Source organism: Ranitomeya variabilis, chromosome 1 (assembly GCF_051348905.1).
Source record: "Ranitomeya variabilis isolate aRanVar5 chromosome 1, aRanVar5.hap1, whole genome shotgun sequence".
Lineage (NCBI taxonomy): Eukaryota > Metazoa > Chordata > Amphibia > Anura > Dendrobatidae > Ranitomeya > Ranitomeya variabilis.
In genome coordinates, this window is record NC_135232.1 from 90,468,112 (window position 1) to 90,496,067 (window position 27,956).

Here is a 27,956-nt window from a genome sequence, read left to right on the forward strand (position 1 = left end):
TCTGCGATCCGATGTTTTATTCCATTGAAATCCGTGTTTTCTTAAATATGTAAATGAGCTGTTAAGATTTACAGGCCGGACATAGATCTCCCTGAGAATCTGCCTCCAGCACTTATTATAAATGAAAGGGGGCGTTACCAGTGTGAGACCTGTAGATCAGGAGAGCAGACTGTCAGTCATTACATGTCTCACACTGGTATCGCCCCCTTTCATTTATGATGATCTCTGGAGGCAGATTCTCAGGGAGATCTATGTCCGGCCCATAGATCTTAGCAGATCATTTTCATAAGAAAAACATGAATTTCTCTGAAATAAAACATCGGCTTGCAGATATCAAGATATCATTTTATTCAACTTTTTATGACCTACATTCCCCTATAAACGTACGATTTAGGCGGGTTGATCTTACGGACAGGTTCCCTTTTAATCGGATCTGTCACTTGAGCAACCATGCTATTCTATTGTCTGTGTTTGTGTTTAAAGGCGATGTTTCCATTCAGTAGTTGAGTGTTCCTGGCTGCAGGTTATAATAAAGGAACAAACTACGCTGTACTCCTCCTCCCCGCTGCCACCAGCGAGTCTCTGCTGCTCCTGGTGTTAGTCATTGGCTGCAGCGCCAATGTAATGTCGATAGTGTGTCATCCTATCTGTACACTCAGCAGCTCTTGGGGGGGAGGCGTTTCGTCTACACTGGCCGAGCACATTGATTGGCTGCCATTTTATCGAAGTGATTTCGGCACTGCAGCCAATGCCATACAGCAGGAGGATTGGTGCACACTTGCAGGTCGACCAGGGGAACTTGAGTACAACGTGGTTTGTTTCTTTATAATAGTCTGCAGCTGGCGACATTTATTTGCTGAAAATGGACAAAGTCTTTAAACTGGGTCTCTAATCAATCAGTCTTTAAAAACTTAATTCTTTTTCTAATTGACTTAAAATTCCTTTTCTAACCTCACTTCGGATGTACACAGTTGGGAATATAAGTATTTGATACACTGCCGATTTTACAAGTTGTCGCACCTACAAAGAATGGGAGAGGTCTATAATTTTTATCGTTCAACTTCAAATGTGAGAGACAGAATCTAAAAATAAAAATCAGAAAATCACATTGTATGATTTTTACGTAATTAATTTGCATTTTAGTGCATGAAATAAGTACGGTATTTGATCACCTACCAATCAGCAAGAATTATGGCTCTTACTGACCTGTTTTTTTTTAAGAATCCCTCCTACTCTGCACTCATTACCTGTATTAATTGCACCTGTTTGAACTCATTACCTGTATAAAATACATCTGCCCACACACTCAATCAATCACGCTCCAACCTCTCCACCATGGCCAAGACTAAACAAATGTCTAAGGACACCAGGGACAAAATTATAGACCTGCGCAAGGCTGGGATGGGCTACAGGACAATAGGCATGCAGCTTGGTGAGAAGGAAACAACTGATGGAATAATTATTAGAAAATGGAAGAAACACAAGATGACTGTCAATCTTCCTCAGTCTGGGGCTCCATGCAAGATCTCGCCTCGTGGGGTAAGGATGATTTTGAGAAAGGTCAGGAATCAGCCCAGAACTACACGGAAGGACCTGGTCAATGATCTGAAGAGAGCTGGGACCACAGTCTCAAACATTACCGTTATTAACACACTACGCTGTCATGGATTAAAATCCTACAGGGCACGTAAGGTCCCCTGCTCACACCAGGACATGTCCAGGCTCATTGGAAGTTTGCTAATGACTATCTGGATGATCCATGGGAGAAGGTCATGTGGTCAAATGAGGCCAAAATATAACTTTTTGGTATCAACTCCACTCACCATGTTTGGAGGAAGAAGAAGGATAAGTTTACAACACCAAGAACACCATCCCAACTGTGAAGCATGTTTAGAGAAACATCATACTTTGAGTGTGCTTTTTTGCAAAGGGGACTGGACAACTAAACCGTATTGAAATGGGATGGGATCATGTATCGTGAGATTTCCCTCAGTAAGAGCATTGAAGTTGGGTCGTGGCTGGGACTTCCAGCATGACAATGACCTGAAACACACAGGGCAATTATGGAGCGGCTCCGTAAGAAGCATTTTAAGGTCCTGGAGTGGCCTAGCCAGTCTCCAGACCCGAACCCAATAGAAGATCTTTGGAGGGAGCTGAAATTCAATGTTACCAAGAGACAGCCCCGAAACCTGAAAGATCTGGAGAAGATCTGTATGGAGGAGGGGGGCAAAATCACTGCTGCAGTGTGTGCAAACTTGGTCAAGAACTACAGGAAACGTCTGACCTCTGTAATAGCAAACAAAGGTTTCTGTGCCAAATATTAAATTATGTTTTTCTATTGTATAAAAAGCTTATTTGATGCAATAAAATGCAAATTAATTATGTAAAAAACATACAATGTGATTTTGTTTTTTTTCTTTTTCTTTTCTGTCTCTCACAGTTGAAGTGTACCTGAGATAAAAATTACAGACCTCTCCATACTTTGTAGGTGTGAAAGCCTGCAACATCGGCAGTGTATCAAATACTTATTTCCCCCACTGTATTTTTCTTACTCTTGATGACTTTACATTTGAAACTCCCTGCATGCAGAGGGGAGGCTCAGATGGGACGGCGTCAGTGACGGCCCCAGTGGGTTGTTCCTACACGATGCAGTCCCTCCATCCTGCTTGCCTTTTTAATGAAATAGAATAATATTAGTGACTGGGCTGGTGGAGCTTTCTGAGCAGGTTCAAAAATTTGAAGTGAAAATGTTTTTTAATACATCCCGTTCATGTGGACTACCTGCACCCACCACTGGAGGGAGCTTAGGCGCCAAATACAATTTATACAGGGTGGGCCATTTATATGGATACACTTAAATAAAATGGGAATGGTTGGTGATATCAACTTCCTGTTTGTGGCACATTAGTATATGGGAGGGGGAAAACTTTTCAAGATGGGTGGTGACCATGGCGGCCATTTTGAAGTCGGCCATTTTGTATCCAACTTTATTTTTTCCAATGGAAGAGGGTCATGTGACACATCAACCTTATTGAGAATTTCACAAGAAAAACAATAACACAGACCTCACATGCGCCCTCTAGTGGCAGCTGCAGGCAACCAGCGTGTTGTTTTTTTAAATTTGTGTCCCTGAAAAACCAAGCAAACTATTCAAACATTTTTTTATGAAGTCACAAGGAATTTTTTTCATCCATTATTGAATGTCTAATTTGTATGGGATATCTGTGCTTCTCCAAGTATTTTACCGTAGGCATAGTAGAGACAGACTTATTAATATTAGCATAGGAAACTGTATTTGGTCTTGTAAATCTTATTCACTATTAATGTGTAAAATTGAATGCCACACAGATGACAAAACAGGTGAAAATCTGTAAATTTTTACTAGATGAAATGTCGGAAGGAAAAAATCCCGAGGTATGTGCTTAACATGTCTTCAGGGGTCCATTAAAAGGAACCCTAAAGAGTGTTATGTGCGAGACCCCGGTGAGGTCATTTTCCACAGCAGGGGCACACCGAGGGCCAAACCAGCAAGATTTGGGGCAGGAGAGAATAATGGAGACATCAATGAAAGCCAAGTGAGAAGCGTTCGCAAGGGTTCATTGTGTAGAGCAGGAATATTCTTGAGTATCTGGATTCTTCCTTACCAGCTCAATTGTATAATGGATCAAAGTTTATTTTCTATGCAATTCCAAGTGTATGTTTCCACTAAGGGGTGTATGCATTTGTGTTTTACAAAGCTATCTGGCATCATAATTACTTCAATGACCATGAAGCTCATCAGAGAACATGTCCCTTAGTAGGCTGTGTTTTGCAGTTTCAGTACAATTAGTGTTTTATTAGCAGGAGATTATCAATACAGGACAACTGGCCTCGTGCCTTCTAGTCCAACTACTCCCCCAGCACTGATTGGCAGCTCTCTGTCACTATACAATGTATATAAAGCTGTGGTGTGTACTTAACAGCTGAGATTTGCTAGATCTGCAGCAAAGAAAGTTGTGATTCCATCATAACTGCTGCGCCTAAGTGACCCATCGCTGGAATCAGGGTCTCAGACCCTAACTCATGCTGCTGTTAGATTATATTGAAAAAACCTGATGATAGATTTCCTTTAATATCAGTTGTTTCCTCTTTCCACATGGATTTGGATTCAGGGTCTACCCGCACCATGTCTGTTCTCTGCATCCTCTCTTGGCATCAGGAGGATTTGGATGCCAGAAAGGAGGATGGCATTGTCTTTGCCACCAAGAGAATCAAGGTGCAGGAACTTCAGGTTGCTTGTAGGTAAAATATTATTCAACCTGATCTAAAACAAATAAAAACTATGTACACAACGCGTTTCGGCTGTTTGCAGCCTTCTTCAGGTGTTTTTTTTCCTTTAGGTACTTTATCACTGTTTACTAATAAAGCCCATATAGCGCTCGTACCTGCGCCACGTCTGCTTACTAAATGAACTTGTTTCGTCAGGATGGACGTGCTCCTGACTTTCCAAATAATCGGAATTGTTTATTGCCCCGTTTTCTGCAGGACAGGCCATTGTTCTTGCTACAGGTGCATAAAATGACTTCTTTATTTGAAAAATGACCAGAAACGTCTCCATCTATGCGCATAAAACATGACGCCCAGCAGTTTGATGTGAGACTACATGACCCTGTCAGGAATATTGCTGTGGTTCTGGCAGTGCACTCTCTCGCACACTGAATGGATGGGAATATCAATCTGTGTTTTCAAGGGTATAAAAATAGCCATCACTTTATCATGAAGAATTTCCTGCGAGGAGCTGTAATGGCTTTATGGAATGCTTCATCCATAATACTTCCCAGCTTCTAGCTTCAAAAGTCAGGGGCTTGACGAGCGCTGGATCATCTTAAGAATAAAAAATGAGCATAACAACACACAATTACAGTATCATAAATATGCCTCTATCGTCAGTGCCGCGTTAAATCATTAACGTCACAACGTGCCTTCCATGGGTTTAGAGATGATTGTTGGAGGGACTGCTGCGGCTCTGCTTGTTACATCCTACCGTGCTCAATCGGCAGCACTGAGTACAGGCAATTTGTTCTATTGTTGGAGTTATTACCAGTATTCTTATTTCTTTGCAGGACTTTTAAGTGTATTTTACATAGGAAAAAAGCAACATGTGATTGTATTAAAGCTACTTTGGTATACAATGAAGAACAGAAACATTAACTAGAACATAGATTGCAGCCACAGATGCAGCATTGCTAACCAGTAATGTAAAATGAATATTTTTTTCAGTCTTCTATCCTGATTTTTGCCACAATTTTGTGGAATGTAACACTCGGGAGATACCTTTAGCCCTGTTCTTTCTTTGCTTCTTGGCCTATTAGCGTATTGCGTGAAATGGCAGAACTAATGTGACATATTCATGACAGAGCAGTGAGGGTATAACAAAATAACGTTGCAGATCTATATCCTATTCAAGGACAGTGAAAAGATTTCACATAGAGTATGGGTATGAAGGAAGAGAGTGAAGTTATAGAGTACAGTGAGGAGAAATGAGACAAGCTGTAGAATATAGGTGGTGGAAGAGAGCCAAACTATGGCGCAAAGGAAGGAGAACAGTCAGGCTATAAAGTACAGGAGAAATCGCCAATCTATAGACTGCGAGAAAGTGAGCAAAGCTGTAGAGGGTAGGTAATGGGAGAGAGCCAAGCTGTAGAGCAAAGAGAGAAGAGAGGCTATGAAGTACAAGAAGGGAAAGTGCCAGGTTATACAACAAAGACAACCAGGTTATAGGTGGTGGAAGAGAGCCAAGCTATGGAGCAAAGGGAGGAGAACATAGTCAGGCTATGAAGTACAGGGAAGGTGAAAGTGCCAGGCTAGATGAAAGAGAACCAAGCTATAGAGTATAGGTGGTGGAAGAGATCCAAGCTATGGAGCAAAGGAAGAAGAGAGTCATGGCATAAAGTACAGGGGAGGGAAGAGAGCCAGCCTATAGACTACAGGACGGAGAGCCAAGTTACAGAGTACAGATATTGTAAGAGAGCCAAGCTATAGAGCTAATAGACGAGAAGAGAGTCTGACTATAAAGTACAGGAAAGGGAAGATTGCCAGGTTATATAATACAGTAAAGGAAAAAAAAACTATAAAGCAGATAGTCTGACTGTAAAGTACAAGGACACGAAGAGTGCCAGCCTATACACTACAGGAAAGAGAGACAAGATTTGCAACAAAAAGAGAAGTCAAACTATAAATTACAGGGAAGAGGAAGCGTTCCAGGCTATTGAGGAACATAAGTGAGCCAAGCTATAGAGTACAGGGAAGCCAGCCAAGCTATAGAGTACAGGGAAGCCAGCCAAGCTATAGAGTACAAGTATTGGAAGCTAGCCAAGCTATAGGGCAAAGAGAGAAGTGAGTCTGACTATAAAATATAGGAAAGGGAAGAGTGCCAGGCTATAGAGTACATTGAAGGGAAGTGAGCCAAGCTGAAGAGTACAAGTGATGAAAGGGAGCCAAGCTCTAAAGTAAAGAGAGTAGTGAGTCTGACGATAAAATATAAGGAAGGGATGAGTACCAGGCTATAGAGTACATTGAAGGATAGCGAGCCAGCCTATAAAGTGCAGAAAAGGGTGCCAAGCTATAGAGTACAGGCGAAAGCAAAAAGGGTCTAGAAGAGTACCAGGCTGTAAAGTAAAGAAAATTGATTAGAAGGTAACCAGACTATAGAGCAAAGAAAGGAGAAAAGTACCAGGCTGTACAGCACAGGGAGCAGAAGAAAGCCAGGCTATAAAGTGGAAGGGCACAAAGAGAGCCAGGCTATAGTACTGATGGGCTGTAGATATACAGTGGTATGGAAAGTATTCAGACAGGAAAAAAAAGGAGGAAGATCCAGCTCAACGATGCAGTGAAAAATCCATAACTTTATTCCACTACCAAAATAGCGTGTAAGGATAAAACATCAGCACATTTAAAAACCAAGATCAACGCGTTTCTGGTGGCTAAGCACCCTTAATCATGATACCTGGTACATGTCAGGTCTCGTGCTTATATATTAGTATCCGGTCGGCACACCGGTGTTATAATTAATTAAGTTGATTAATTCAACAAAGTGTGTACACATGAGCATGAGAACAAGACAAAAAAAGTTCTAAAATTGAGACAAATGCTCCAACTAAATAAGGAAATACAAAATACGAAAATAACAAAAGTGACAAAAAAGAAGCAAAATGAAATAGAATCATATCAAATAAATAAATATATGAATATATAGCTGCATACAAAATTTAAATAATTTACATGAATAAGACTATAAGGAATTCTGATGTGACAATCACAGTTAGCCAGCCCCAACAGGACAAAAAATATATTGAGGATTGAACTAAAAAACTGTAATATGCCCCTACAGCAATGTGTCAACATTGTATTTCCTTATTTAGTTGGAGCATTTGTCTCAATTTTAGAACTTTTTTTGTCTTGTTCTCATGCTCATGTGTACACACTTTGTTGAATTAATCAACTTAATTAATTATAACACCGGTGTGCCGACCGGATACTAATATATAAGCACGAGACCTGACATGTACCAGGTATCATGATTAAGGGTGCTTAGCCACCAGAAACGCGTTGATCTTGGTTTTTAAATGTGCTGATGTTTTATCCTTACACGCTATTTTGGTAGTGGAATAAAGTTATGGATTTTTCACTGCATCGTTGAGCTGGATCTTCCTCCTTTTTTTTCCTGTTTGTCTACGCCCTGACACAGCGGTTCCGTGCTCCGAGCCTTTGGGAATGTCGATATGGTGAGCTGGACTTTGTTTTCTCTAAAGTATTCAGACCCCTTTAAATATTTCACTCTTTGTTTCATTGCAGCCATTTGGTAAATTAAAAAAAAAAGTTAATTTTTTTTCTCATTAATGTACACTCTGCAGCCCATCATGACTGAAAAAAAACGGATGTAGAAATTTTTGCAAATTTATTAAAAAAGAAAAGCTGAAATATCACATGGTCATAAGTATTCAGACCCTTTGCTCAGTATTCAGTAGAAGCCGCCCTTTTGAGCTAGTACAGCCATGAGTCGTCTTGTGAATAATGCAACAAGTTTTTCACACCTGGATTTGGGGATCCTCTGCCATTCTTCCTTGCAGATCCGCTCCAGTTCCATCAGGTTGGATGGTGAACTTGGTGGACAGCCATTTTCAGGTCTCCAGAGATGCTCAATTGGGTTTAGGTCAGGTCTCTGGCTGGGCCAGTCAAAAATGGTCACAGAGTTGTTCTGAAGCCACTCTTTTGGTGAAAGAAATTTCAGCCAAGTCTGATGTCCAGAGCACTCTGGAGGAGATTTTCATCCAGGATATCTCTGTACTTGGCCGCATTCATGTTTCCTTCAATGACAACCAGTTGTCCCTGCAGTTGAAAAACACCCCCATAGCATGATGCTGCTACCACCATGTTTCACTGTTGGGATTGTATTGGGCAGGTGATAAGCGGTATGTGTGGAGAAAACCAGGCACTGCTCAAAATTATCACCAAAAAAGTCTATCTTCTCATCGGACTAGAGAATCTTATTTCTTATAGTCTGGGAGTTCTTCATGTATTTTTTAGCAAACTCTATGCGGGCTTTCATATGTCTTGCACTGAGGAGAGGCTTCCATCCGGCCACTCTGCCATACAGGCCTGACTGGTGGAGGGCTGCAGTGATAGTTGACTTTGTGGAACTTTGTCCCATCTCCCTACTGCATCTCTGGAGCTCAGCCACAGTGATCTTGGGGTTCTTCTTTACCTCTCTCACCAAGGCTCTTCTCCCACGATTGCTCCGTTTAGCTGGACGGCCAGGTCTAGGAAGACTTGTGGTGGTCCCAAACTTCCCTTTAAGAATTATGGAGGCCACTGTGCTCTTAGGAACCTTGAGTACTGCAGAAATTCTGTTGTAACCTTGGCCAGATCTGTGCCTTGCCACAATTCTGTCTCTGAGCTTTTTGGCCAGTTCCTTTGACCTCATGATTCTTATTTGGTCTGACATGCACTGTGAGCTGTGAGGTCTTATATAGACAGGTGTGCGCCTTTCCAAATCAAGTCCTATCAGTTTAATTAAACACAGCTGGACTCCAATGAAGGAGTAGAACCATCTCAAGGAGGATCACAAGGAAATGGACAGCATGTGACTTAAATATGAGTGTCTGCGCAAAGGGTCTGAATACTTAATGACCATGTGATATTTCAGTTTTTCTTTTTTTAATAAATATGCAAACATTTCTACATTTCTGGGGTTTTTTTTCAGTCAAGATGGGGTGCAGAGTGTACATTAATGAGAAAAAAATGAACTTTTTTGAATTTACCAAATGGCTGCCATGAAACTGAAAAATTTAAAGGTGTGTGAATACTTTCCGTAACTACTGTAGCTAACCAATGAGCACAGAGATGTGAAGAGAGCCAAGCTATAGAGCAAATGGACAAAAAGAGACAAGCTTTAGGGTACAGGCAAAGCAGGCCAGGCTATGTAGAAAAGATATTAGAAGAGAAGCTTGCTACCGAGCAAAGTGGCAAAAAAGAGCCAAGCTATAGAGTACAGGGAAAAGAAAAGAGCCGTAGAGGAGAGGAATAATTGGGACTGAAATCCTTTATATTGATAATTCTCCCACAGCGAGCCCTGGCCACATAGAAACAATTGAGCTGAACAAAGCTGGAAAAAAAGAAACTAAAACTGAAAGTTGAATTTTCAGGTAAACATTTGTTTATTTTCTTTTACTCGCTGATGTAGCGCCATGACTTTCCACAGCGCCTCAGTGCAGACACAGTTCCTGTTATTTCATTCTGCGGAGTATTTTCATTCTTTACCCCTTTACCTCTTATATCAGGGTGACATTCTCAGAATGTAAATGACAGCATTTTAGGATCCACATACTTTGCATATCCCCATCTACAGACATAATATTCGTTGTTGCTGAGAGTCGCAGATTTTCTCCAGAAATGTCATACTCTTTAAATCTCTTACTGACCCATAGTGAAATATCACAGCGTTTCTGCACCTCAATAGAAATAAAACTTCTGAAGGAATCGAAAATGCCAAAACCCAGATCCACTCAATTCAAAGAGGAATTAGGATTAAGGGATTTTAATTAATGCAAAAGAAATTGTGAAAAAGAAAGAAAACCTGCTAAAATTTCAGAAATATCCTTCAGTTTTTCCCTGCTTTTGAGTTTTTTCCTCAAATGAAGTAAGCATAGATTTGGAAAGCTGACTGATAAGCACATGAATTCCCAATCTTCTGTGGGTCACACCTCACAGACATCTGTCTTGGCTCACAGTCCGCCACCAAGGAATGGTCGTGTCACTCGGCTTTGCCCTTTGTCATAACTCTGAAAAGAATTGTATCTCTGAATGTTGTCAACAACTTTGCCTTTCAAATCAATGGGAATGAATGTCACCAAAAACAAATAATTAAACTGCTAATGCGTATGCCTTAGTTTAATCTAAGCCAAATATTTTCTTAAAAAAGAAGCAATTAATGAAATACTTGTAGCAGAATTAAAGAAAATATGAGATCAGCTCACTAATCTTTCTCAGGCTACGTTCACATTTGCGGTGTGCGCCGCAGCGTCGTCGCCGCAACGCACAACGCAAACAAAAACGCAGCAAAACGCATGCACAACGCTGCGTTTTGCGCCGCATGCTTTCAACGCATGCGGCGCAAAACGCAGCGTTTTTTGTAAACGCAGTTGCGTTTTCAACAAAAAACGCAGCGTTTTGCGCCGCATGCGTTTTTTGTGCAGTGAGTCATTCTTCATCCCACCCACAAAAAAAAGTGTCTACACAATAGATAAGGACCACCAATGGCTAGAAGAGGGTTGGTGTTTATGTAATTGTGTATATATACCATGGCAGACATGAATTCCTCCCATTTTGCTGGTATTCATGATGGAGCGTCCCATGGACAGTATCGTCATGGATATGGAGATGGAATTTGCCTTGGCTCATGCCTATGCTGTCGCCTGTGCTCATCAAAGAGAAAGAGAAAAACGGAGATGGATTCATCGCCGATTTTGGATACACCCTATCTTGGAAGTCCGGGAGAGCCGTGGAGCATACCATAGCTTGTTTGGCGAACTGAATGAGAACCTGGAGAAATATTTCGAGTACACCAGGATGTCTCAGGAGAGCTTCCGGTATCTTCTGCGTCGGGTGGAAGGAGCCATTAGCAGGCAGGACACGCAGCTCTGGAGAGCTATTTCCGCAGAGGAGCGGCTTCTGGTGACTCTACGGTACGTAGCTGTTTGAATGACTGAGATATGTTCGGCTACGTTCACATCTTCCCTTTTTTTTTTTTTTTTTCTTAATTTTTTTTGGGGGTGGTATGGTCAATGTACTTTTATAAATTGCAATGTACTAATGTAATTTCTTTATCTTCTTGGCAGTTTCCTGGCTACCGGAGAGACCTTGCGATCCCTTCAATTTCAGTTCCGGATTGGAGTCTCCACTCTCTCCGGAATTCTTGCTGAGACCTGCCGCGCTTTGTGGGATAATCTCCGGGAAGAATTTTTACCCGTCCCTACAAGCGATATCTGGTTGGCCAACGCCGAGAAATTTGAGGAAGTGTGTTCGTTTCCAAACTGTATTGGCGCGGTGGATGGCAAGCACATTCGGATTACCAAGCCAGGGAAAAGTGGATCCCTTTTCTACAACTACAAAAAATATTTTTCCACTGTGCTGATGGCAATTGCCGGTGCGGACTGCCGTTTTCTCGCAGTCGACATTGGTGCGTTTGGCCGTTCAAATGACTCGCGCACATTCAAAGAGTCGGATATGGGCCAAAAATTATATGGCAGCAATTTCAATTTCCCCCAGCCACGACCTCTTCCCCACACCGAAGGCCCTGCGATGCCATTTGTTGTGGTTGGGGATGAGGCATTCCAAATGTCTGCCAACCTATTGAAACCCTACTCCAGTCGGGGCTTGGACCATACGAAAAGGGTGTTCAATTACAGACTGTCCAGGGCCAGAAGGACTGTGGAGTGCGCCTTTGGCATCCTTGTGTCCAAATGGCGGATATTAGGATCCGCCATTAATCTGAAAACTGAGACAGTGGATGAGGTGGTGAAGGCGTGTGTGGTTCTCCACAATTTTATTCTGGCCAAAGAGAGACTGAACGTTGATCTCGATGAAACCATAGCCAACCCATTGCCCAATTTCCATGATCATCCTCTGAGGACAAGTGTGGAAATTGCGCAGATGAGGGATCGTTTTGCGGCCTATTTTGTGTCAGATGTTGGCCGTCTGTCATGGCAAGATACAATGGTGTAGTAAACTGTTGGACTGTATTCTGGTGTGACTATGCTAAAAATAGTTCACCAATGTAATGTGCCTTATCTAAAAAACTTGGAACCCTTTGTTTTTAAAATGTTGTGTTTTAATAAAAAAATTTTCTTAAGTTTTCTACCCTGCTTCAAAGACAAAATTTATACCATACCATATAACATATTTATTTGTTTGTCAGATCGCCGTGTATCGTTGTGTTTGACAGCAAAATCAACGATACCAGCGATGTTTTACAATGGTAATCAGGGTAAATATCGGGTTACTAAGCGTAGGGCGGCGCATAGCAAACTGATATTTACCCTGTTTCCCAGTGTGAAAGTTTACAAAAAAAACAGTACATATACTCATCTTCGCGTCCCCCGGCGTATGCTTCCTGCACTGACTGAGCGCCGGCCGGAAACTGAATGCACAGCACAGCGGTGATGTGACCGCTCTGCTGTTAGGGCCGTCACTCAGTCAGGGCAGGGAAGCGGACGCCGGGGGACGCAATTCTGAGTGTATGTACTGTTGTTTTATTTACATTTAACACTGGTAACCAGGGTAATCATCGGAAGCGCGGCGGCCTGCGCTTAGCAACCTGATGTTTACCCTGGTTACACGGGGATCTCGGCATCGTTGGTCGCTGGAGAGCTGTCACACAGACAGCTCTCCAGCGACCAAATAGCGATGCTGCAGTGATCTGCATCATTGTATGTTTCGCTGCAGCATTGTTAAGTGTGAAGGTACCTTTACGGTATGTGTCCACGTTCAGGATTGCATCATGATTTTGTCACGATTTTTATTCAGTATTTGTAATACAAAACCAGGAGTGGAACAATTAGAGGCAAAGTAGAATAGAAACATCTGATCCACTTCTGTATTTATCACCCACTCCTGGTTTTGGGTTACAAATACTTATGTAAAATCATGACCAAATCCTCATGCAATCCTGAGCGTGGACACATAGCCTTAGTGATTGAAAACACCTCATACACTTTTATTGTTTGTGAACACCTCATACAGCAATGAGAGACACACCAAAAAAGGCAAAATAAAAATGGTAAAAATAGTGTCTGACATTGCATATATGAGTTGTTTGAAGCACAAAATATGTGTAGACGGCGCACGGTGTGACTTGCTGAGAAGTATACAGGAAAATAAGAGCAAATATTGTATTAAAACCAAAATTTTTTATTGGGGGGAAACAGAAAAAAAAAAGGGGAAATAAACTTAGGGGGTATCAACCTGTGCCACCATGGGGGAATGGTAGGTTTCTTTTTCGGAATGGGGAGCGGAAAATGAGGATGACGAGGAGGAGGAGGATGTTGACCTATTATAGTCCAGGAGGCTGGATGGCAGGTCTAAACCCTCCGCAGGGTCTAATGGGGAGGAAACCGCCACCCCTGTAGGGGAGGGAGGAGGCAACACGAGCCTTTGTGAGGTTCTTGGTTGGCTCTGGCTGCTCCTACTGCGGCTAGAGCCCCGACGTCTACTTGTTGTTTGTACTGGAACAGCCAGAGCCTCAGTGCGTGTCCTCTTGCTTTTGTGTTTTCTTTTTCTTTTCTTTCCACGATCTCCCCTAGAATGATGGCTGCGGGAGGATGAGGGCCTGGCAGGAGCAGGAGTCGGCGGCACACTGCTATGGTGCCTGTGGTGGCGTCGCTCGGCACTTGGACCAGGGTGGGTTGGCTGGAGTGGCTCTGCAGCAGTAGTCGGAGTCATGCTAGCCAGCGACGGTACTACTGGCAGTGTCGCTGACTGCATGCGCCGAGACTGCTGCAGAGCCCTCACGTAGGAATTGTTGCAGTCCTGCATCACCGAAATCTGGAGTTCCGGCGTAAGGTTTTCCACCATGCCTTTAGCAATTGTACTTAAAAAATGCTTTGCCGGATTTGAGAGCTCGGCTTCCAGGATTTCAAGGCGCCGTTCCATACTGGACATTTTATCGCTCAACGCCTTGAAACCGTTCTGGAACACCGTGCCCAAGTGCAAAAATTCGGGCATGACTGACCTGTCCGAGGCCCGCTGGCGCTGTCGGGAATTCCCGAACGAAGGTGCGCCAGAGGCCTCGGGCAGGGGAAAACCTGATGTACCGGCAGCCGGTTCTCCAGATGATGGTGGTGCAAGCCTGCTGTCGCTGTGGGAGGGCTGTGACGGGTCAGATGGCGATCCATGAAGTTCCGCTTCACAGGGGGGAGCTCGCTGGAGGGTGCTGCTGTGTGTCCTGTGAAAAGATAAGGAAAAAATTAGTCTTCAATTAATAACCTATCACATACGCCAACTCCTGTTAAAAAATTAACATTACATGACACATCAATACATTACAATCCCCTGTCTCTCAGTCTGTGTTGCCTATAATAAATTGCTGATTGTTACCGCCAGCTGACCATTAGGGCTGACGATAACAATCATGGACATACCTACGGTAGAAAATGACTGGTCATTCCCGCTGCAAAAGTCAATGCATACCTCTGTCATCGTTTTAAAACATTTTTTAAAAAAAAAATCTTTCTTGATGCTGCCTATGCCGCCAAATTAGTAAAAAATTTAAAGTAAAAAAAAACATTTAAAAAAAACTTTAAAAAAAAAACACTTTGCTGATCTGATCGCAGGAACGGCCATGACGTTAGGATCATGTGATCCAGACGTCATCATTATTCATGCGATCAGAACTACCCTGACTCAGAACGTAACCTGTCATGGACTACAATGACTCACGCCTAACCAAAAAATTACTAATGGGCTATATACCATTCCACTAGGGTAAAAGGATGGCCAAAATGCTACAATGACTACATGGATGGCCAATACACTATGTTCCTTTGGAAATATACTATGTGTATATGTAGCTAGAACGTGTACTATGTGGCTGCGATATAGTGGCCTGGCAATCTACTATGTGGATGCACAATGTACGTGGCTGGGCAATGTACTATGTGGCTGTGCAATATGCTATGTGTCTGGGCAATGTACAATGTGGCTGTGCAATATGTTATGTGGCCAAAATACTTACTGTCGGCGGCCAAGGACCGGTCTTAGGAACTGGAGTGCCCTGTTATATTTGTAGGGCACCGACTTGGACGCAGCAGCACCACTCCGAGCTTGCTCCTCCGCAGCACGGATCCCCTTATTGAAACGGTCCTTCATGGATCGCCATCTGGTCCTCAACTTTTTCACTGTGAATGTAAAGACAAAAAAATGGTTACATATTTAGCATTTTAAAAGGATAAAACAACCGTGAGCGATGCAAAGTTTAGGCGTTGATCGCATCACACACGGTTGTGTTTATCCTGGCAAGATGGGTCATAGCAGCGTATCTGCAATACTCACTAAAGTTGCCTTTGGCCTTCGCTGAGGCACTGTCAAAGCCATCCCACAGCGACTTTGCCACCTCTGCCCACAAACGCCTCGACACCACCTGGTCCATGTGCCGAGGGTCACGGCTGTCCCACAACGGGCCACGCTCCTGGATGCTGGAGATCAGGAGGTCCACATCTATTCCACTGTCTCCTTGGTCCCGTTGTGAAACCTAGAAAAATTAGAAAACAAATAGGTTAAAAATATGCAAATAATAACAACCACCAGTACCTGGAATGATAGGTACCTTTGCCCTATCCTTTGCCATTTGATGTATGTATATTGATGTTTTCTACACCTGTGTTTTGGAATGTTTGTGTGCAGGGAGTTCAACTTTATTTTACCTTCCCCCAATACTTGCTGCCCTGAAAATCTATAATGTACAAAGGCCCCGTCTCACATAGCGATTTACCAACGATCACGAATAGCGATACTGCCTGGCCGTGATCGTTGGTAAGTCGTTGTGTGGTTGCTGGGGAGCTGTCACACAGACCGCTCTCTCCAGCGACCAACGATCAGGGGACCGAATTCAGCATCGTTGAAACTGTCTTCAACGATGCCGAAGTCCCCCTGCAGCATCCGGGTAACCAGGGTAAACATCGGGTTACTAAGCGCGGCCCTGCGCTTAGTAACCCGATGTTTACCCTGGTTACCAGTGAAGACATCGCTGGATCGGTGTCACACACACCGATTCAGCGATGTCAGCGGGACCTCAACGACCAAAAAACGGCCCAGGCCATTCCAACACGGCCAGCGATCTCACAGCAGGGGCCTGATCGCTGGTACGTGTCACACATAGCGAGATCGCTACTGAGGTCGCTGTTGCGTCACAAAACTAGTGACTCAGCAGCGATCTCGCTAGCGATCTCGCTATGTGTGACGGGGGCCTAAGCTTAGTAAACATCCCTAGTGAAAGCAGGATGCTCCTCAAATGTAATGTTCCTCACAGCAGGATGCTACTGAAAAAAAAAAAAGAAAGAAAAAAAATACTCACTCGCCGGCCTGACGCCACATCTTGGCCCCGATCTCTCTGCTCCCGCTGACCGTCTTCCCCCTCACTTGAAGAAGCCTGGAAAAATTGTATACAAAAATTATTGTCAATGCTACAAATGGCAGCGAATTGTAAGCAACTAGACATAATTACTCACCGCACTCCCCCGCGCCGATTGGCTATGCTCCGAAGAACTTGGCATTCTTGCAAGTTTGTTCTGCAATGAAAAAAATGAGCAAAAAATCACATCCAATGCCACATACAATAAAATAGGCCCAAAACATTAAAACAACCACAATTGACTGTTGACTGATAGGACAATGCAAACTCAAAAAGCGACACCACAACGCCATACATTGCAAGAGAACACAATCGAAGAAACAATACAAGAATAGAACCAAATAAAATTCAGAAAAAATAGACACCTATGTAAAAATTTCTACAGGAAAAAAAAAAGGCACAATGAAATAAGCAAACTAATGAACGCCATAATTTACAATTACAACAAGACATAATCCAAAACAACACCATCTGGTGACATCCACCAAAATACATCAGAAAAAGGCGCTAAATAACATTCTAGATAATAAGCAATAAACATTACGGGACAACCGCTGTTACAATATACAGCAACCCAAAAGATAAAACATAGTCCAAATGAAAAGAAAACACAATAAATTTTTAAAAAAAGGCCCCCAACTAAAAAAAAAAAAAAGGCCATACTACACACTTGTCAATGGAAACATTCAAGAAAGGAGATACATACGGAAGCCATGGGGAAAACGACATAAAACCATCAGTTAAAAAAAAAAAAAAAAAAAGGGAAAATACAATTGAAAATAGAATGGCATAGCAGCACAGAACAATACAATACAAATGAAACATCATAAATGTAGCCCCCCCACCAGCAAGAAAAGACACCCAAGGAAAGAAAAAAAAATGCCAACAGCATAAAACACAGCAAGACATGAGCCAAGAAAATGCCATACGGTTACCCCCAACAATAGAAACCAGAAAAACATGCACCAGAAATTTAACATAAAAATCTGCCAAATTTAAAGACATTGAACAACCGCATGACACCAGAACAACCCCAAATCCATAAAACCAATCCAAAACCAAGCAAGGCCGGTGACAATAAACGCCATCATATAACGCCAGAAGTACATCAAAACAAGATTAAAAAACACAATTTTTCACTAACAACCCACAGTGCCATAACCGTACAATAGCACAGACCAAACATTGCACAAATTAAATCCAAATCAAAAAATAACACACAGAATAAAAAATATGCAAAGAGAAATATATACTTACAGGTTTGGAAAGCAGATTCCCTTCAGTCAGTCTTCTCTGTAGATAGCCTTGTGAAAGACAATGCCAAACCCCTTTTTTTATCTCTATATATAGTGGGGTTTTTTTGTCTAGACAAAAGTCTAGACAATGTTTTGCATTTTTTATTGGAAAACGCATGCGTCGTACAACGCACCACGACGCAAGTACTTGCGTCGTCTGCGTTGTCAATACAAGTCAATGGGAAAAAAGCCGCATTGACGACGCAAACACGACGCATGCGTTTTTTCCAAAGTCTGCGCCGCCAAAAAAATGCAACATGTTGCGTTTGCCGCGCCCTGACAGGTGCGCCCTAACGCCGCATGCGGCGTACAACGCACCAAAACGCATGACAACGCATGTACATGCGGCGCCATGCGGCCCCAATGTTAAAGATAGGGCCGCACGCCGCATGCGTTTTGGTGCGGCGACGACGCTGCGGCGCACACCGCAAATGTGAACGTAGCCTCAGAATTACCGTGTTAGCTTTGTTTCTAATAGAAATAAATTAGGACGAATTGTCCAAAATGCGTCAGTTATATTGCGGAATGTAAATTATAAAGGTACTTATTTTATCGAATGTTATATACTGAAGCACCTTCTGTGTTTCTAATATATACAAACAATGACAAGATTTTTTTTATCCCTAATCCCATGGTTATGTACATAATTCCACCATAAAATTGTTAATTGCTAGACAATAGTGATGATGAGCGAACCTGAACCCTTCCCTGGAGTGCGCTTTACAGGTCAGAGAGGAGAGAGAGATTTTCCAGCTCCATAGTTCTGGTCCCCATTGATTTGTTTGGGGTTCAAATTCTGGTATCCAAACTGAATCTTGGACTACAGTTCTGTCGAACCTGACATACCTGAACTCCCAGTAGTCCACTTATCCCTAATATGCAACTCTCCTTATCTAATTTACATGTATTAACATTTCCTTCTTATTGCTAAGGAGGGGATTAGCAAAGACATACTGTAGGTGAATAGAATATTTGCAAGATGCTATACTATAGGATAACATTATCCAATGATTCAGCCTTACATCATTGTGTTGTCTGCTTTAAATAATTCTTATTTTTTTGCTTAAAATGTCCATCAAAAACCTGCTTTACCGTACTTAGTGTCCCACTGATGAGAGCCCACAAATTGGCTGTATACAAGTGTTTGGTTTCTCTGCAGTGACACCACAGGGCTAATGAGGTATTGCATGTTCCTTACTGAAGTCATGGTCCTCCAGGGAGAGAGGCTCTTTACTAACCATCTCTTATAGCTCATGTGATCACTGTATAATGGAGACTTGTATAATTTTCTATTCGAGTCTATTACCTTTCCATTTTATAATAAAGATCCAATTTTACATCCTGCTAAAAGCGCAAAAGACCTAAAACTTTTGTCATTGAAATATTTGCTTCAGATTATTATTATTATTATACATTTTTATAGCGCCATTTATTCCATGGCACTTTACATGTGAAAAGGGGGCAAATATAGACACATATATTAAACATGAGCAAAAAAACAAGGCACTAAGAGGTACAGGAGGAGGGAGGACCCTGCCCGCGAGGGCTCACTGTCGGCAGGGGATGGGTGAGGATACAGTAGGAGAGGGTATAGCTGGTTGTGCGGCGGTTCAGTAGGTTGAGGATCACTGCAGGCTGTAGGCTTGTCGTAAGAGGTGAGTCTTCAGGTTCTTTTTGAAGGTTTCTATGGTAGGCGAGAGTCTGATGTGTTATGGTAGAGAGTTCCAGAGTATGGGGGAAGCACGGGAGAAGTCTTGGATGCGGTTGTAGGAAGAAAAGATGAGAGGGGAGTAGAGAAGGAGATCTTGAGAGGATCGGAGGTTATGTGTAGGTAAGTACCGGGAAACCATATCGCAGATGTATGGAGGAGACAGGTTGTGGATGGCTTTGTAGGCCATAGTAAGAGTTTTGAACTGGAGTCTCTGGGTGATAGGAAGCCAGTGAAGGTCTTGGCATAGGGGAGAGGCTGGGGAATAGCGAGGAGACAGGTAGATTAGTCGGGCAGCAGAGTGAAGGATGGACTGGAGTGGTGCCAGAGTGCTAGAGGGGAGGCCAGAGAGTAGGAGGTTTCAGTAGTCAAGACGGGAGATGATAAGGGCGTGCACTAGTGTATTTGTCTTGTCGTGGTCATGGAATGCGCGGATCCGGGAAATATTTTTGAATTTGAGACGGCAGGAGGAGGCAAGGGCTTGGATATGTGGCTTGAAAGAGAAGGCAAAGTCGAGGATCACCCTGAGGCACCGGGCGTGTGGGACTGGGGAAAGTGAGCAGCCATTGACATTGATGGATAGGTCTGGTTGAGGGGTAGAGTGAGATGGGGAAATATGATGAATTCTGTTTTGTCCATGTTCAGTTTTAGAAAGCGAGCAGAAAAGAAGGCCGAGATAGCAGACAGACAGTGTGGGATTTTCATAAGTAGGGAGGTGAAGCCAGGTCCGGATAGGTAGATCTGCGTGTCATCGGTGTAGAGATGATACTGCATACCGTGGGATTCTATGAGCTGTCCCAGGCCGAAGGTGTATATGGAGAAGAGTAGGGGTCTTAGAACAGAGCCTTGAGGAACACTGACGGACAAGGAGCAAAGTGAGGAGGTGGTGTGGGAGAGGGAGACACTGAATGTTCGGTCTGTTAGATATGACGAGATCCAGGATAGGGCCAAGTCTGTGATGCCAAGAGATGAGAGGATCTGTAGCAGAAGGGAATGGTCCACAGTGTCAAGGGCAGAAGACAGGAGAAGGAGGACAGAGTAGTGTTGCTAGCTCTTGGCAGTTAGTAGGTCATTGGTGACTTTAATTAGGGCAGGTTCAGTTGAGTGATGGGGTCGGAAGCCAGATTGTAACAGGTCAAAGAGGGAGCAGGAGGATAGGTGGGAGGACAGTTCAAGATGGGCATGTTGTTCCAGTAGTTTTGAGGCATAAGGTAGAAGAGATATCGGGCGATAGCTTGTGCTGAGACTCCTTTCAAACCTTTTACATAGTTGCATAGGCTGAAAAAAGACCTAGGCCCATCAAGTTCAACCTTTCTTTTTGTGTTTAAAGGGAACTTGTCACCCCCCTCAGGCGTTTGTAACTAAAAGAGCCAACTTGTGCAGCACAAATGCTGCATTCTGACAAGGTAGCTCTTTTAGTTATGATGCCTGCACACGCTGAAATAAACGTTTATAAAATGTGCCCCCTCATACCGTGAAACCGTCCGGGAGGCGGGAGTCCCCGGAGCCTGCGCAGTTGCGCTGCCCTTCGTACTTACAGCGCAGGCGCCGGGGACGATAATGCTGCAAGAGAAGGCGGCGCCCTGCGCGCACAGGCCCAGAGTGATGGCTGTGCTGCGTCTGATAAGGAAGGAAAGTCCCGCCTGCCGGACGGTTTCACGGTATGAGGGGGCACATTTTATAAACGTTTATTTCAGTGTGTGCAGGCATCATAACTAAAAGAGCCACCTTGTCAGAATGCAGCATTTGTGCTGCACAAGGTGGAGAATCTTTCTTAATTTGTTCCTTCACAGTGTCAGTACAGGTTAGCACCAGGTGCTGGTTGCATAACATTGACGACATCTGCCTGGTAAGTTGCAGGCTCAGTTCCTGAACCTGTTCCACACAGCCGCATTTGATGTAGACTGTACTGTAACGTTGTACGTTGGGATTGGACTAATGGCATCTGTTAAGCAGATCAGTCATGAGAAAGCTCACAATGTGAGACAGAGTGTGACCGTAGATACAACGCAGAAACTAGACGGACCAAATTATAGTCACCGGGGCCCTTCTACTTCACTTTGGATTAATTCTGTAACTTACCCATTTTCTAAATGTGTACCATTATTCTGTTCCTAGAACAGAACAGAAAATAGAACTCAATTGCAAATTCTTCAACATTCGTCAGAGCCTCTGTTTAAAAGGAACCTGTCAGATACACGACCCTGCGCAGGGACATTGTTGGATTGGGTCAGTGTAAAAGATTATGAAAGATACCTATTTTACAACCATTCTTTGCGCTGAAAATCAGCTTTTATTGATATCAAATTAGGTTTGCAAGTGAACTGGTGGGCTCTTCTTTCTTTCTTACCCTTCAGTATTGCCCCCGATTCTTAGCTGACAGTGGAGTGCATAGGTGACATGTTGTAGAACCTCTGTCTCTGCTATCAATCAATAAGCAGGTGGTGATGCGGGACAGAAGAAGAAAGAAGGAGCCATAGACTGCAAGTGCACCGACAAGAGTGCACTTGCAAACCTAATTTCCAAAGCAATGGCAAAGCGGATAATGCTGCAATAAGCATCTTTCATAATATTTTACACAATTCAGTGGTTAGCACTGGTGCTCTGCTGCGCTGAGGTTTTGGGTTCAATTACCACCAAGAACATCTGCAAGGAGTTTGTATGTTCCCCCCATGTTTCCATGTTTGTGTCGGCTTTCCTCTGGGTTCTCCGGTTTCCTCCCACACTCCAAAGACATACCGATAGGGAATTTAGATTGTGAGTCCCAATGGGGCCACTGATGATAACGTACAGTTGTGGCCAAAAGTATTGACACCCCTGCAATAATACTCAGTTTCTTCCTGAAAATGATTGCAAACACAAATTCTTTGGTATTATAATCTTCATTTAATTTGTCTTAAATGAAAAAACACAAAAAGAATTGTCCTAAAGCCAAATTGGATATAATTCCACACCAAACATAAGAAACGGGGTGGACAAAAGTATTGGCACTGTTCAAAAAATCATGTGATGCTTCTCTAATTTGTGTAATTAACAGCACCTGTAACTTACCTGTGGCACCTAACAGGTGTGGCAATAACTAAATCACACCTGCAGCCAGTTGACATGGATTAAAGTTGACTCAACCTCTGTCCTGTGTCCTTGTGTGTACCACATTGAGCATGGAGAAAAGAAAGAAGACCAAAGAACTGTCTGAGGACTTGAGAAACCAAATTGTGAGGAAGCATGAGCAATCTCAAGGCTACAAGTCCATCTCCAAAGACCTGAATGTTCCTGTGTCTACCGTGCGCAGTGTCATCAAGAAGTTTAAAGCCCATGGCACTGTGGCTAACCTCCCTAGATGTGGACGGAAAAGAAAAATTGACAAGAGATTTCAATGCAAGATTGTGTGCGGATGTTGGATAAAGAACCTCGACTAACATCCAAACAAGTTCAAGCTGCCCTGCAGTCCGAGGGTCCAACAGTGTCAACCCGTACTATCCGTCGGTGTCTGAATGAAAAGGGACTGTATGGTAGGAGACCCAGGAAGACCCCACTTCTTACCCCGAGACATAAAAAGCCAGGCTGGAGTTTGCCAAAACTTACCTGAAAAAGCCTAAAACGTTTTGGAAGAATGTGTTCTCTGGTCAGATGAGACAAAAGTAGAGCTTTTTGGGCAAAGGCATCAACATAGAGTTTACAGGAGAAAAAAAGAGGCATTCAAAGAAAAGAACACGGTCCCTACAGTCAAACATGGTGGAGGTTCCCTGATGTTTTGGGGTTGCTTTGCTGCCGCTGGCACTGGACTGCTTAATCGTGTGCATGGCATTATGAAGTCTGAAGACTACCAACAAATTTTGCAACATAATGTAGGGCCCAGTGTGAGAAATCTGGGTCTCCCTCAAGAGGTCATGGGTCTTCCAGCAGGACAATGACCCAAAACACACTTCAAAAAGCACTAGAAAATGGTTTGAGAGAAAGCACTGGAGACTTCTAAGGTGACCAGCAATGAGTCCAGACCTGAATCCCATAGAACGCCTGTGGAGAGATCTAAAAATGGCAGTTTGGAGAAGGCACCCTTCAAATATCAGGGACCTGGAGCAGTTTGCCAAAGAAGAATGGTCTAAAATTCCAGCAGAGCATTGTAAGAAACTCATTGATGGTTACCGGAAGCGGTTGGTCGCAGTTATTTTGGCTAAAGGTTGTGCAACCAAGTATTAGGCTGAGGGTGCCAATACTTTTGTCTGGCCCATTTTTGGAGTTTTGTGTGAAATGATCAATGTTTTGCTTCATTCTCTTTTGTGTTTTTCATTTAAGACAAATTAAATGAAGATAATAATACCAAAGAATTTGTGTTTGCAATCATTTTCAGGAAGAAGCTGAGTATTATCTGACAGAATTGCAGGGGTGTCAATACTTTTGGCCACAACTGTATGTAAAGCGTTGCAGAATTAATGGCGCTATATAAGTGAATAAAATAAATGTAAAAAATTACATTACCTAACCCTACTTTATATCACTAATGCCCTGGAATCACTAAGTGAGTGGCACAGACTTATTTATGGAGTCTTTCAAGTTACATTTTTTTTTCTGGTATTTGTTAACGTATTTTACGCCAAATCCTTCAAAATTGTGCACGTTTGATGAATTTTGTGAATACTAAATAATGCTCTTTATTTTTCTCTTTAACCATTATTGCAACTTTTTCTTGTAAAATGATGCATGTTCTGTTAAAATGTTGCACAAATTACGCAAAATAAATAAAATCACTCAGGAGAGGGCGACGCCGGAGTACATTGGCTCAAACATTTTTCTGTTGATGAATCAGCCGTAAACATCTAGAAACCCCAATCCCATCAAACAATGTCAAACATTAAAAAGAAGGCAAACATGTAGAAAATAGACTTTTAAAACTGAAAATTAAAAAAAAGAATTAAATGCAAATAAAAATACCAAAAACTAGAAAGAAAAATGGCGCAAATGCAATAATGAATCGGACCCTTAGTCTTGTATGAGAATTCCAACGTTTGCTGCGTTCTCTAGAACTGGTTCATCCGGCCAAATGGAGGGATGGGTACAACTTTTAATGAGCTGTCCTGCCACGTCTACCTCTCCAGGCGCGCTGATCTTCGCTGTCATTCCAATGTTACCCCTCTGTTTTATGTCACTGGTAATTGGCGAACAGTGTGCGGCACAGAATCTGCACGTGTGCAGGTTACCGTGTGTAATCTAATGATAACGTCTAGAAAGGTGCAGTTCAGGGAGATGGCAAAGGTATTTGTATGCTTCTCGCACGTCTGCCTCTATCATATGTCACACAGCTGTTTAGCTGCAGGCGGTTTGCTGCTTAACGCATACACGTTCAGGTGCATTGTGGGTAGAACTTTAAGCTTTCCATGAAATTAAATGGATTTTTTCAAACTTTTTTTTTTGCACTAAAATTAAGCCAAGGTCTGCGATTCACGGAAAGACGGTTCCTTCATCCGTGATTGCAGAATATAAACTAACGCTAATTGGACTGGAGAAAATTAAATACAGAGAAACTAGATGTTGGTGCAGCAGGAATGTTAACCTGTAGGATCTTAGGCTTCATTCAGATGTCTGTTACTATGAGTGTGGCCCCTGTTTTTGTCATTTGCATGCCAGGTCAAGCTTGTCTCTCTCCGGAAGGAGAAATGTTACCCCTTAGATCCCAGTCTTAAGCCTCTCACCTATCCAAATCAGATCTCGTACTTTGCACTGATAAGGAGCAATACCCCGAAACACTGTGTCTGCAAACTGAGATTCTGAGCTTTTTTTTAATCCTAAGGGTACCGTCACACATTGAAATTTTCATCTCTGCGACGGCACGATTCGTGACGTCGCAGCGTCGTATGAATATCGCTCCAGCGTCGTAGACTGCGGTCACACGTTGCAATCACGGCGCTGGAGCGATGCCGAAGTCCCCGGGTAACCAGGGTAAACATCGGGTAACTAAGCGCAGGGCCGCGCTTAGTAACCCGATGTTTACCCTGGTTACAAGCGTAAATGTAAAAAAACAAACAGTACATACTCACTCGTCGGTGTCCTTCAGGTCCCTTGCCGTCTGCTTCCTGCTCTGAGTGCAGCCGTACAGTGAGAGCAGATCGCAGCACCGCTGTGATCTGCTCTCACTTTCCGGCCGGCACTCAGAGCAGGAAGCAGACGGCAAGGGACCTGAAGGACACCGACGGGTGAGTATGCACGGTTTGTTTTTTTACGTTTACGCTTGTAACCAGGGTAAACATCGGGTTACTAAGCGCGGCCCTGCGCTTAGTTACCCGATGTTTACCCTGGTTACAAGCGAAGACATCGCTGGATCGCTGTCACACACAACGATCCAGCGATGTCAGCGGGTGATCAAGCGACGAAAGAAAGTTCCAAACGATCTGCTACGACGTACGATTCTCAGCAGGGTGTCTGATCGCAGTAGCGTGTCAGACACAGCGATATCGTAACGATATCGCTAGAACGTCACGAATCGTAACGTCGTAGCGATGGAAATTTCAATGTGTGACGGTACCCTTAGTCATGTGGCAAGGTTCGTTAAAGGGTCGATAATGACTTGAAGGATTGCTGCTTCCAATAGGAGGCACTAGAGATCTAGTCCTCTGAAGAAGCAATTTGCATGTCATTTGCTAAGTAAGAAAAGATGCTTCTCTAGCTGTTAGAATGTAAAAATCAACAGCACTCGGATGAGACCCGGATAGCATTTGTGCGCCATCCGTTCTTTTTTCCCCACAGACTTTTTCTTTTATGTGAGTTTTTCATCAAGCCAGAAACAACCATTTTTCACAAAATGGTTACATGCTATATCCGTGAAAAAAATAAACAGATCTAAAACTTATTATATTAGAAAAGCAGAATTAAAGTAATGATGTACGATTAAAAAAGGATTTGGTATGACTCACTTGTCAGTAGCTACCTGACCGTGCAAGTGAATGCAGCTTAGCTGCAATACCAGGCTTTCTAGAAGAAGAAAAAAGGCAGACTCTTTCTTACCATCTTTACAATACCCCTTTTCTTTTGTTTTTCTTGGTCACTTAACTCTACCGCTATGAGCATTTCAAGCCTTCGCATTGCATCCAGTATTGACTCCTGAACATATGCTTTTCCTAGACGTTCACGCAGCTGATCAGTGGTGTATCACCAATGATCGCCATTCATGCAATTGCTATGAGTGGGGGTGGCCCAGTACAAAACGATCCCAATGTGCGCTGTATATTGTAAGAAAGCAGAACGTAAGGTCCTGTATGGGTGGGTATGTGTCACTGAGAAGGCTGGCCTCGGTGATGTAAGTCCTGAAAGAAAGGGCACCACTAGCAATAGATTGCGGAGATGGTTTTATTTTCACTGGATCCTGGGTCCAGGATTTAGGAACGACCAAAAGAGTCTGGGTGGGAAAGGTTGCTCCCATACTCCAGTTCCAGTCCGGGTCTTTCAGGCCTAATAACAGGCAGATGTGTTAGCTCAGCAGATGGTGTTGTGCTGAGGCGGGAGATAGACTGGAGATTTGTTTTGCCTTACGTAAAAGAAAATGACTGTATTTTGTTGTTATTCTTTTGTGCTGGAGTAAGCTGGTTTCTTTTTTGGGATGAAAAGTTTATGAAGGACAATAAACTTGACTTTGTTTTGGTTAAAACCTGGTGCCTGTGTGTGTCCAAGCGATGACCAGAGAGCTGAAACCCCTACAATACGTATTACAGGAGGATTTGTATGGTATAAGCTCACATGCTGAGCCTGCACCATAATGAGTGGGTTCTAGCTGTTTTACACAGCAAACACCTGACGATAACCTCTGCAATTGAAGCAGGTTAGATGAGGGGTCTCAGTCACCCTTTGTGGGTATCTGTTGGGCTGTTTAATGGCATATCGAGGCCCCAATTCATACCTTGGATATGGGCCCCCAGGATTTCTGTGTACGCCCCTGACACTGACTTTTACTTCTGTATAAATTATAGGTTGATATTGGTTGGTTTAGGGAATGACGTTCTGTAATTTTGAGAGAAATACATGTAGTTCCATATTCTTGAGTATTTTAGTGGGTTTCCAGTTAGAAATGTCAGTAAAAGAGAAATTGACCTTTGCTGATTTTTCACGTCCAGTCTTTCCATATGCAAGGTTTTCAATAATTTGTTTGACTGATTGGAGTGATGCGATGTATTACCCCAGAGTGTGCAATTTCGGAGCCTAGACCATTGGGATGAAGCTGCACAGCAAAGGAAAAAAAAAACGTTGCACTCTATGGTCTCATGGTCATGACCATATAACAGGTCTCTTGGGTTGTACGGAG

General features: G+C 43.0%; 2 protein-coding genes across 5 annotated transcripts in view; one reads left to right on the top strand and one right to left on the bottom strand.

Moving 5' to 3' along the window:
- Nucleotides 1–27,956, top strand: part of IPO11 (importin 11) — a 518,704-nt gene that overhangs the window by 395,955 nt on the left and 94,793 nt on the right. The window lies entirely within an intron of this gene.
- LOC143793607 (uncharacterized) lies at nt 13,156–26,743 on the bottom strand. Its single transcript, XM_077280671.1, has 5 exons — nt 26,666–26,743; nt 16,607–16,681; nt 15,586–15,784; nt 15,269–15,431; nt 13,156–14,479 (listed from the first exon to the last, which is right to left on the bottom strand). Exons 1-5 carry the CDS (start codon nt 26,741–26,743, stop codon nt 13,486–13,488), a joined length of 1,509 nt encoding a protein of 502 aa, XP_077136786.1. The 3' UTR covers nt 13,156–13,485.